We start from the raw sequence: 13,063 nt of genomic DNA on the forward strand, positions 1-13,063 counted from the left end.
TAAAAAAATAATTTCATAACATTCTACCTTGCACTTAATTTCTACTCCCTGTCTTAAATTTCCCACTTATATTTGATATATCATTTCTAAAAGGAAAATAACTAATCCAACAAGTAAAAATTGAGTCAAAATCATAAATAATTTAGTGTCTAGGTAAAAAGAACTCTAGAGGATGCAAAAATCATATAATGTAGGTAAAGGAAAGAGACATGCACGAAGAAAACAATTGAAGTAAAATATCAAATGTGCTAAAAGTCAGTTGTAAGAAAATAAAAGATAATTTTAAAGAAGGTACAGATTAGTCCGTAAAGTCATGGGAAAAAAAATATTCATGAGTCCTCCAAGACAGGCAGAATCTGTAGAGATGGAAAAATAAGTACACTCAAGTCAACAAAAGAAATTCAACAAAAGCTAAAAAGCATGAAGAATATCTGGGACAGGCAATCTGAATACAGTTTGAATGGGCTAATAGTAAGGGAAGAACTTAAACTATTTTCCTGTATCCTTCCCTCCTATTAACTTCTCTTAAGGAAAAAATAGTTGTAGAAACTCTTAAAATATGTCCATTACTCCATGTTTAATGGATGTTTTGTCCATTGGACATGTTATATGTATCTAAAGAGATTAAATTTCCCCCCAAAATGCGATAGCACATAGTCTAAGAAAGGTGTTATCCAATTTCAATATGAAATAAATTAAGTTATATAATAATCATTATTTTAATGATGTTCAGCAATTTTTTTTTTTAATCTAGAAACCCAGATCAAGAAGGTACTATATTTTGGAAGTCTAAGATCTGGTTTGGCATTAATTTTGCATTTTACCTCAGAATAAACTAAAACAATGTATCAAACTAGCTTCCCATGTAGAGATAATAATGTTTAACTACCAGTAAGTTACTGCTCAGTCTCATGAAAAGATTCAGCAACATTTCCTACAAACCCAGCTAAGTATTAAGCAGCAGGCCATGTTTATCAGTAAGTGGAATATATGAAGAATACCAGATTTTGAAATAATGTTAATTATAATTCCAACAAACTGAAGTACAATCCCAAGGCAGTAATTATTGTATGAATTTAGCCCAAATAACTGCTAAGAAGTGAATATATTTTTAAACAAGGTTGCCAAAAATTATAGCCTAGCTATAAGAAAATACAGCAGAAGATGTAATGGTAGGAAGTAAGCAAAACTAGAATTGTACTTCTTAATTAAAGGATCTAAGGTGAGATTAAAGATAAGTAAAAACAGTGAAAGATGTGAAAATATAGGATACAAACCAAATAGTAATCTTTTGGGGCATACGATGGCAAAGAGGGTCACAGGTTCATTGACTGGCAATGTGAAAATGATGTCAGAACAAGCATGACGGCAACAACCAGAGACTGCATTTTAAAATTTTTCATTTGTACTCACAACATTCTGAGGAAGACAGCGTAGGTATTATTACCCCAACTTTTTGCAGATGGAGCAACTGAGGCTTTAGGAAGGCTAAATGATTTGCCTAAAGCTCATAGATAATAAATAGTGAAACAGGGGCTTTTTGCATCCTAGTTCACATGTTCTTTTCATAATATCAGTGTTTCATATCAGTATGAAATGTGAAAGTCAGAAATATAGGGCATCCTTTCGTAACTCTGGTATTCTATGAATTTCTCAAAGGCAGGGAAGATATCTTGTTCACACTTCAACCTGTAAGAATCCAGCATTAACGCCTGGCACATAATATGTGCTCCATGTTTAATGGAGTGAATGATTAATATAATAACCATAATATACCATATTTTAATACATCTGTTGCATGAAATGCTACTATTTTAGATCTAGTATTTGATTTGTGGTCAAAAGCTGCATAACAACAAGTCTTATTATCATGGGTCCTAGTACAAACACTTAATATCCACTCTGGTCCTCAATGTTTTACTAATTTCAGCTTTAAGTATATATTTGATATTCTATACCGACATCATGACAATGTATTTTAACTTCTATTTGTAACTCAGATAACAGACTTTAGATGTATTATATACTAACTTAAACCACCACAAAATAACATCTGCTTCAATGTCCCTTTGACTTAGTTATATTTTGTCACGAAATGGAATCTTTGATTTGGTTACTGAGAGAGCTGAAGGGTCAATTTCACCACAAATTCAATTCTTTATTATATAAAAATAACTTGACAGATTTATGAACTAGGATAAATTTTAAGCCAAACATATTTGTCTCATGGTACCTGATGATAAATTAACCCTAAAACATAAATTCAGTTATTTAACTAAAACAACAATTCAACTTCTGAAATCACAATCAGAAATTCCTAGTTTTTAGTTTTTCAGGGAACTCATTTTCCATTATTTCATACAGAAACATACATTTTTGGGATCTCCCTGGTGGAGCAGTGGTTAAGAATCCGCCTGCCAATGCAGGGGACACAGGTTCAAGCTCTGGTCCGGGAAGATCCCATATGCCGCGGAGCAACTAAGCCCAAGCGCAGCAACGAAGACCCAACACAGCCAAAAATAAATAAATAAAATAACAATAATAATAACAATTATTTAAAAATACATTTTTAAAGCCAGAGAAAAACTTGGAAGACCTAGTCCAGTGTTTCTCAACCCTATTCTCCAGGCTTTTATTTAAACCTAATTGCCTTCTCCTTCCATGAAATATTATTAACAAATATATACTGTTTATCTATCTATGACTCTGTGTGTGTGTGTGTGTGTGTGTGTGTGTGTGTGTGTGTGTATGCTTTATATTTAAAGATATTTTTTGCCCCCAGGAACCAATTTTTGTCACCTGTAAAACTGAGAATCATCTCATTTTTTTAGGTAAGGACACTGAAGCCCAGAAATATCACATACTTGCCTAAAGCAACATAACAGGTTCTTTTTAAAGGCACAAACAACTTAAAATTATTGGTGAACTGACCAAGAGACAAACTACTAGTTATCTACATACCAATTATACATATAACATACAGTTATATACATACTCAATGTAACTAATATCTTTATTGGCAAGGCGTGTAACCTAAATCAACTCTGTATTCTTTTAAGCAACTGATTTTACAGAAGCTGAAATAAATGGATGAAATGGATTCTTCTATATTAAAATAAACAACATTAGCCCATACATCCCTAAAAGCCCTACCTATTGTCTTTAAAACAACTTCTTCAAAATCTTTATTAACAAAAACAGAATTCAGAATAATAATTTAGAAAGATGCAGGAACATTATTTTCAGAATTAAAATTCATGTTTTTAAGAAAATTTACTGTGTTAGAATAAATTATTTTGAAGTAAAAACTGCCTATTTATTTCCCTTCTAATTCCTGGACATATTTTTATCTTAGAAATTATTTTAGACTAAGTAATTAGCATTATTAATATTCTTACCAGTTCTGTCATATGACTCATGACATGTACGTGCAATTTCCGCTCCTAGCTCTAAATAATGTCCAGCTCGATCCATTCTAGAACCATCTGCTCCTAGCACAAACATTCCCCCAGCAAAGCAGGCCAAATGCCCCATCTTCTTTTCCAAGTGCCCGTTCTTCCATTCTCCAATAAAGGTAAGACCTCCCCGAGACTTCCTAATAAGATGTTTTTCTATAGCCTGTAAGAAAGAGTAGATATTCAAAATTTTAGAGGAAAAGTGTTAGTATTCAAACTTACTACATCCTTCTCACACAAAACCTTGGTAATATGAAATTCTACAAAGCTGTAACTTTCCCAAACTGGAAGACTTAATTTACAATAATTAAGTTTGGGAGTGAGCAATCAAGTTACACATCATCTTGAACAAATATCCAAATCACAAGTATAATGAGACAAGGTGGGAGACAGGAGACTGGCCTCAAGATTACCTTTCAACACAACACTACCCATATTACAGGGTTTTTCTTCTTGCTCTAAATGAAATTCATAATAATCAGTGAACTGAGGTCAGGATGACAAGTTAAAACCCAGAGGCTCTACCGGTTTATTTTCTATTTCAAACAACAAAAAATGAATAGGAAGAAAACACCCAAGTTAATCAGAAAAATGTGATTTTGATAATCAGTTAAAATGGTTTCTTTTTCATGTAACTATACATGTTGTCAAAGTGTTTTAAAAAGGCATATTAGGTGAGATACATTATATGTTATAAAACTTAGAAAAACAGTTGAAAGTTCAAACTTAACTCCTTAGTCCCTTACTTCACAGACTTAGGCATTTGTTTTGGATGCTGTGCCAGGGTTAAGAGAGGCCATGGGACAATGTCAATTTTACTTCTTCTGAAATGTCAACTTTCCTTAAAGCAGTGGGAATGGAAAGATAAATATTTTACATTGAACCTGAATATAACACGAAGTAGAGTCCAACAATCACATTTCATTTTAAAAATGAAAAAGTTTAAGAACTTTGGACCATGTTCTTAGACTTTGCTGAGAGGGGCTAAAGAATAATTCTCTACCTTTAGAGGTACTTCTTTGTACAAGTGTAAGGAATTGCATTAATTCAGTTCTCTTTGGTAGAAATTATTATACATAATTAAATACTATACTTTTCTGACAATAAAAAGTAATAAGACTCAACTCACATTTTTATTGTGGGCTGTTTTCTGACAAGCTCAATAACAATCAGCTTTTGAAAAATTTATTCTATGTTCTTTATCACAATAATGTTTGTTCTACAGAAACACAAGGACTATGCCTTATTCATCATCTTACACTCCACAAACCCTATAAGTGTAGTATGCATTCAACAATTGTTCAATTAATAAGTCATTTTATAAATAAATGGTACTCTTTGATAATTGTATTTGACCTGTTAGAGGAAGAAGGGGTAGCTGATAAGTAAAATAATAAAGGACTACCATTGGATTATAAATGTTTATTGTTGTTTTATTTTAACCATAGTACTATGAAGCACAAATGAAAACATTAGTTTTTTGAGTAAAGGGACAATGTTTTTCGTCTTTGTGGACCTCCCTACTTCTAACATGTGGGTAAACTTTTTACCAACAATTCACTTACAGACCCCTGAAATTTCTTGTATGGCTCCCTTCTCTCAGTAAAATTAAGACAAATGTCTAAGAGTTCAACTTATGTAAAAATTTTTGAATGGCAGTTAAGAGTAATATTATTGCTCTTCTATTAAAAATTGTTAAACAAATCTTCATAAATAGTGGCATTAATTTCTTGCTCCAAAGGGACCTTTAAAAAGGTATAATTTTTCTTCATTATTTTAAATAAAGACTAAATATAAACTTGATCAGAATATAAAACCCATAACTATATAATTTTTAAAAAGAATGCTAAGATGTAGGAACCAGGAATATGGGTAGCCATAAGTGTAGAGGAAGGTAAGATGAGGATGGAATAATTTAAATATATTAGTTCAGAAAGACAAATTTAAAAAATGACTTATCTCAAACTAGAACGGATCTTAAAATTCATAATCATTCCTATCTCTTCTGTGCATACCACATGTCATTTATTTTACAATTTGTATATACTGTCTCCTAACAGAATTAACAGTCATCGAAGATAATTAACATCGCAAAAACTGCATACATGTCTCAAAATGAAAGTTAGCCAACTGGTTATTTAAACACACTTAGTAGGTGCTCATTTTAGACTTAAGAACTAATAAAAACAGGACACAGAATACAAATATAGAAAGATTTTTAGGACACATATATAGCAGATGATTCATGGAAAATAATTTTAATTTATGAGATTAACTTTCAAAACAGGTATCATGCTTTTCAAAATATATGATTTAAAAAGCAATGACAGTACAGATGAACCAGTTTGCAAGGCAGAAATTGAGACATAGATGTAGAGAACAAACGTTTGGACACCAAGGGGGGAAAGCGGCAGGGGGGTGGGAGTGGGATGAATTGGGAGATTGGGATTGATATATATACACTAATATGTATAAAATAGATAATAAGAAAAATAAATTTTTTAAAAAGCAATGACAAATATCATGTTCTTTTTCCTTTAGGAAACATTATGCAAAACAAGAGAAAATGGTTTTAGATTCAAAATATTACAAGCAGCGAACTATGAAGAAAAAATGATTACGTGGTATATGACATGTCACACTTTCTCAAAAATAAAAACAGTAAATACAGTCATTCATTTATCAAATACTTACTGAATACCTATTGTTTCAGGTCATACTAGACAATAATAAACAAATTAGTCTGTCTTCAAGGAACCCACAGACTAGTGGGAATGACTAAGGGTGGCTGTTTCCAACATTGCAATTCTAAAATTATTACATTCTTCCTAGATAATGACTTTTCTTGCATCATAAAAATTTCTAGGTTTAAAGTTTAATAACAGAATAAAATTCTACAACTTTTCAAAATACAGGTCTTCATAAAGAATTTTAGAAGTCACATACTGAAGTGGAGATTCCTGATTACCCATCAATTTAGTTCAATTTCTTAGTCAACACACTCCTTCAAGAAACATTTATTGAATGCCTACAATGGGTGAAGCACTATAATGCCACATATTAGTTCAACTCCTGTGCATTTTTATAAACAACTATAGAGATTAGTTCCTCAAAAAGTAAGGATATAAATGGGTAATAAGATCCTTGGTTTAACTTAAATACAAAACAACTGTAACTTTGAGTATGGATGATTGACTAGAGTCAGAAATGGTGTTACATACAAAATACACAATTTTTAAAAGTGATTAAATTATTACAGGGATAGGGGTTTATACTAGATCAGAAAGCAAATAATTTACAAAGTAATTAAATCACTTTTCTATTTCATAGTTTCCACTTGGAGGTATCACATATAAGTGTTTCCAAGAATGAAACTTGTTCCAATTTTAAACTTTTACACTGTGATACGGGGTTACATAAATATAAAACAATACAGAATAGTGGTTAAGAGCATAGGCTTTGGATCTAGACTCGAGTTCCAGGCTCCATCACTAACTAAGCTATGCGACCTTCAGCAAGTTACTTAACCTCTCTGCACCTTAAGGTCCTCATGTACAAAATGGTAGGGAAGATTAAATGATTTCACATATGTAAAAGGGGTCAGAACAGGGGTCAGAACAGTTCCTGGCATGTAAAAAGTACTATAAAAGTGTTTTGTCCTTATTATTTACCCATAAGGTTCTCAACATGTAGGTTTAATGGGTTATTTCAAAAAAGGAATGTTTATGGAAAAGTATGTGAAGTTAGCTTTTCCAGTCTCTGTAGAAAATAGCTACAAGTAATTAAGATAAATTTTCATACATAAATATGTTACACTAAATTCCTCAACAATTTCTTTAAAGTGCCACAATAAAGAAAAACTTAATATATGACTATTAAAATACTAACAAACTCTAAGGAATGTATATAAAATGTACAGATGCTCATCAATTTCTATCAAATACATCATATATTCGATATGTTAATTAGGTAAAGGTTCTGATAATAATTACCTCAATAGCATCATCATACATTTTTCTGGCCTCATGATCTGTTTTATCTGACATCAACCATGCTTTTAGTAAGTACTCATAAAAACTGTCTCCTAGCCCGCCAACTGATGTATGATCTGCAACAAAAGAGAAAAGAGAAGGATGGAGGTGGAAGAAAGAGAAGACAGAGGATAAAAAATAATGTTTTTTAATTACAATGACTATATTAAGACCAATAATTTAAACATTATAGTGACAGCCGTATTTCCAACATACTTCAAATTTAGTCCAGTAGGAGTTTACCATAATCACTCTCCTCAAATATGTATCCAATTTTCTAGGATATCTTTTTGTCCTGGATGTGGTATTTCACATATTTAGTAGTCTTTTTCACGTATTGGTGATTATGTGGAAGAACACTATTGATGGGAATATAAAATGGTACATCCACTTTGGAAAACAACTTGGCAGTTTCTTAAAAAGATAAATATACACACCTACCATACGATACAAACATCCCGTTCTTGGATATTTACTCCTGAGAAAGAAGAACACATGTCCACTCGAAGGCTTGTGTGTGAATGTTCAAAGCACTTTATTTGTAACAGCCCCAAAGTGAAAATAACCCAGATGTCCATCAACAGGTGAATGGATAAACAAATTGTGGTATTCCACAAAGTGGAACTGTACTTGGAACTACGGATATACACAACATGGATGAATCTCAAAATAATACTGCTGAGTGAAAGAAGCCAGACAAAAATTAAAAGTACATATAAAGGATTGCATTTATATAAAGTTGTAGAGAATACAACAAACCTATCTGTAATGATAGAAAGCAGATCAGTGGTTGCTCGAAGAAGGAGTGAGAAAGGGAGTGAGGAAAATATCATAAAGGGGTATGAGGAAATCTTTTGGGGTGATATGTTAATTATTTTGATTGTGGTGATGGTTTTCATAAGTGTATACTTACTTTAAAGCTTGTCAAATTGTATACTTTATTATATACAGTTTATGTCAATTTTACCTTAATAAAACTGTTTTTACAAAAGCAAGTAAACAAAATAAAAAGGATATTTGGAATCAGCCCAAACCTATCAGTAACATCAACAAATCAAATTAAACTCATCTTTTAAAATAAACTGAGACTCTCACACAGGAATTTTTTTAAGTTTTATTTTATTAATCTATATAAATACTTTTTACTAAAGACACACCTAAACTAAAACTGCCCAGGAAATTGAAAATAAAGAAACAGTCAAAAGAGAGATGAGGATGGACAGGAGGTTTATACATAAGACTTAAGGAGAGTAAAGAATAAGAAAGTAAACTGATCAAAGTTAGAGTTGTGAGGGGTGATCCAGTTAGAATTGGAAATTATAAATTTATAGTGACTTTACCCTGTATTACTGATGATTTTCATCAGCAATCCTCAGCTGACTCTGTAGATGAATGCAAAAGGTACATGGCTACACTGATACAAGTATTGGGATTTGTAGGACAGGTAACACAGAAGACTAAACGTGCTCGCGTATTCTCACACTATTTTGGATCCTATGCAGTCTAGGCTGGTTAGGAAAGGAAGCAACAGGTGATCCTCTTGTCCAACCATTCAGGATCCTCGTGCCACTGTTCACCTATTGCATGCAACCAGTAAAACATCGGCCCACCTGTCAGTCTACTCTACTATTATCCCCAAATTCACAATTTTAACCGCCAATGAGAACCTCAGCATTGCTTGTCAACTTTTCTATGACCCCCTGATTAGTGCTCTTTCCCATTCCCTAAAGCAGATTTTTGAAATCTCTTCTTCAAAAGGCCTCTACAGCTCTACCTTCTTCCTTACTCTCAGCAGACAACCAAGCCTTCAAATTCACATAAAAAATACAGATCATTCACCCCAAAAATGTATCTTTCAACTTCCTATACCCCCATCTATCAATTTATCTATTCCCTTTGCCTGTTAAAGAGGAAGAAATGTTCCTTCTCTACTCTATGCACTCCATCTAGCTCTGGACACTAACCACTTCTGCTTCCTTTCCAGGAATCCCCCTCTTGGTTTATCAACTTCTACCCTTCAACTGAAACTACCTCTTATTATTAACATTTTAAAATAATCTAATTTTTCTTGACTCTACCACACTCTTTTGGTTTGATATCTATCAGGTGTTTACTGAAAGAATGGAGAAAGAGAAATCATGGATGATGTCTAGATTTCTTGCTGGGGCAAATGAGTGAACAGTGGTGCTCTTCACTGAAACTGGGAATACTAGAGGGGGAAATGGCTTAAAGTGGAAGGAGTCTGAATCTTGGGCATGCTGAATTTGAGGGACTGGCTGGATAGCTAAATGGATATAACAAACATGTGGAAATCCAGAGAGAGATAAGTTGGGGATATAACTTTGGGAGTTATAAAATTGGGATTTATAAAAGTGTATTTGAGCCATAATGGAGTTTACTCAGAGAGAATGTATGAAATGATCAAAGGACACAAATGGTACTTAGGAGCATGGTCTCAAACATATATTTGGTCTCAACTTTGGTCTCAAACATATATTTCTGGATATGTCGTAGATCTAAGGATTAATAAATGAGCAGGAAAAGAAAACATAACAAAATTAAAGTAGGTGAAATAACGAGAAAAAGATGGAAAAGGCAAAAGTCTTTGGCATCACGGTTTAGGGGAAATGATTTTTAGATATGTTAATTATTGCTAGGGATTAGAGATTTAGTTACAGGTTACTTAGGTTACAGGATGTAGTCTCAGTCCTGCCTGACAGGCTCTCTCCAGCTCTTCTAGACTCTAGGTCCAGTGGAAGTTTATATGCTTAATAAATGAATACACAGCAGACGCCTGCAATCTTTGGTTAACTACGGAATTTATCACCCAGCAGTCTGACTTTCTTATTTGAACCACTGAACCATGCCTGCCTAGATGTCAAATCTGATGAACCATGTCACTCCAAGGTCCTTTTGAAATTCAGAAATTGATAACACATTATAAAGTATTACTAAATACCAATGGTTCATATTATCTGTCTTAGCATGTCATGAAGTTAACGGCAGGTTTCTAAGAAGTTAATTCTTAAAGTGTTCTTACAAGAAATTCTAGAATAAAAATATTTGTATCATGTGTTATAGTTTATGAAGCATTTTCAAATATATTTATTATCTCATAAATATGACCCACACAACTGTCTTATTAAAATAAGCACAATTAGAACAGATGAAGAAACAAAGGCATGAGGTTAAATAACTTATCTAAATTATTAAGCAGGAAAGCCTGGATTAGTCTTCTAACTCCAAATATTATACCCATTCTTGCTTTTCTTTCACAGTTTTTAAATCAGTAGTATAAAATTTAGTTAATCAGTAATGATAAACTTCCTATATTTTCTTCACTTAAGTCATTAAACGGCATAGGCTAAGTGTTGTACTTAGAAAACTAGTGAAAAAATAGAGTAAAAAAAAAGATATTAATGATGTGCCTTTAAATCTAGGTTGCTTACTATATTCTTTTATATCTGTTGCCAAGTACTTTTCCTGAAGGTAATTACCATAACTATTCTCTGTGATTGTTGTGTGCATGTCACAGACATTATCATTACTCTAATTATAATACAGTTAGCCAAAGCTGAATTGTTAAATTTCAGTTCAATTCACTGTTTGTTTTGCAGACTATTTATAGTTATGACAGATGTATACTGCTCAAAGATAATAATGGAATTTGATACACTCTTCAGAAACTGATACGAAATATACAAAAATACTAAAAGGAATAAATTGGACAATTTAAAAGGACTGCAGCTGCTAAAGGGATATCAGGATAGCTCCCCTAGAAGTTTAAAGACCTCTTGTCAAAACAACCAGTGAATAGCTCTTTTTATAACAGTCTCAAAATTAATAAATGCTGAGAGTGAACATACTCTAAAGAAGTCATCTGGATTTGTTTTGTGTGAAAAAACAAGTATGAATGAAAGAATTGTTTTTTACTGCAATTTTTTATTGTGGTAAAATACATATAACATGAACATTACTATTTTTACCATTTTTTAAGCGTACTATTCAGTGGCATTAATTACATTCATAATGTGGTACAAACATTGTCATTATTTCCAAAACCTTTTCTTCACCCCAAATAGAAACTCTGTACCTATTAAGCAATAACTCTCCATTCTCCTCCCACCCAAGCCCCTGGTAACCTCCAATCCACTTTCTGTCTCTGTAAATTTGACTACTCTAGATATCTGATGTAACTGGAATTATACAGTATTTGTCCTTTTGCAACTGGTGTTTTTCATTTCAGCATAATATTTTCAAGGTTCATCGATGTTGTAGCATGTACCAGAACTTTATTCCTTTTTATAGCCAAATAATATTCCACTGAATGTATATACCACATTTTGTTTATCCATCTCTTGGACACTTTGGTTGCTTCTACGTTTGGGTATTGCAAATAATGTTGTTGTGAACACTGGCATACAAGTATCTGTTGGAGTCCTTGCTTTCAAATCTTTTGGGTAGATACCTAGGAGGTGAACTGCTAGATCATATGGAATTCTATGTTCAACTTATTGTGAAACCACCAAACTGTTTTTCACAGTGGCTACACCATTTTACATTCCCACTAGCGGTGTGAGAGGGTTCCAATTTATCCATACATCCTCACCAACACTCATTATCTGTCCTTTTGATTACAGTCATCCTGGTAGGTGTGAAGTGACATCTCATTATGCTTCTAATTGCATTCCCCTAATAACTAACGATGCTGAGCATTTTTTTCATGTGTTTATTTTCCATTTGAATATTTTCTTTGGAGAAATATCTATTCAAGTCCTTTACCCATTTTTTAATTGAGTGTCTGTCTTTTTGCTGTTGAGTTTTAGAAGGTCTTTATATATTCTGGATGTTAAGCCCTTATCAGATATATGATTTGCAAATATTAACTCTCATTTATTTGCAAATAAACTCTTGTTCTGTGGGTTGTCTTTCAATCTCATGACAATATCCTTTGATGCACAAAAGTTTCTAATTTTAATGAAATCCAATTGATCTATTTTTTCTATTGTTGCCTATGCTTTTGAAGAAGTCACTCCCAAATCCAAGGTCATGAAGATTTGTCCCTCTTCTAAGAGTTGTATAGTTTTGGTCCTTAAATTTAGGGTCTTGGGTGCATTGTGAGTTAAGTTTTGTATCTAATAAAGGTAAGGGCCCAACTTCATTCTTTTTCATGTGGCTATCTAGTTTTCACAACACCATATGATGAAGAGAAAGAGTTATAACTTTAATAATTAAGATGCCATCAGTGACACACTGCTGGTCATTTCAAAGGCTGGCGATTCTCAAACAGTGATTTATTTTTTCCAGTATTCTAAGATTTTGGTGTGGAAAATAGCATCTTCTTATTTAAAAATGTTTTTAATCTTACTTCAGAAGTAATACATGTCCATTATCAAATTTAGATTAATAGAGGTAAACAAAACAAAAACAAACATTCAGTAAAAAACCACAGGTAACACTTTGGTTTCTATCCTTGTGGTATTTGTTTTCTCTCTTTTTCTCAATATCTTTCTAGATATTTCATATTTACCTATGTCAAGTATTCTATAACATAACTTTTAATGACTATATTGTATA

General features: G+C 32.5%; 1 protein-coding gene across 4 annotated transcripts in view; it reads right to left on the bottom strand.

The window, feature by feature from the left end:
• MAN1A2 (mannosidase alpha class 1A member 2) overlaps nucleotides 1-13,063 on the bottom strand; it is a 165,824-nt gene that overhangs the window by 40,914 nt on the left and 111,847 nt on the right. For all 4 annotated transcript variants that reach the window (XM_060139225.1, XM_060139226.1, XM_060139224.1 and 1 more), the window contains exons 9-10: nucleotides 7,448-7,563; nucleotides 3,399-3,618 (exon numbers count right to left, since the gene is read on the bottom strand). In XM_060139225.1, coding sequence (XP_059995208.1) covers nucleotides 3,399-3,618; nucleotides 7,448-7,563 — 336 coding nt within the window. The remainder of the gene's footprint in view (nucleotides 1-3,398; nucleotides 3,619-7,447; nucleotides 7,564-13,063) is intronic.

This window comes from Lagenorhynchus albirostris, chromosome 2 (genome assembly GCF_949774975.1).
Source record: "Lagenorhynchus albirostris chromosome 2, mLagAlb1.1, whole genome shotgun sequence".
NCBI lineage: Eukaryota > Metazoa > Chordata > Mammalia > Artiodactyla > Delphinidae > Lagenorhynchus > Lagenorhynchus albirostris.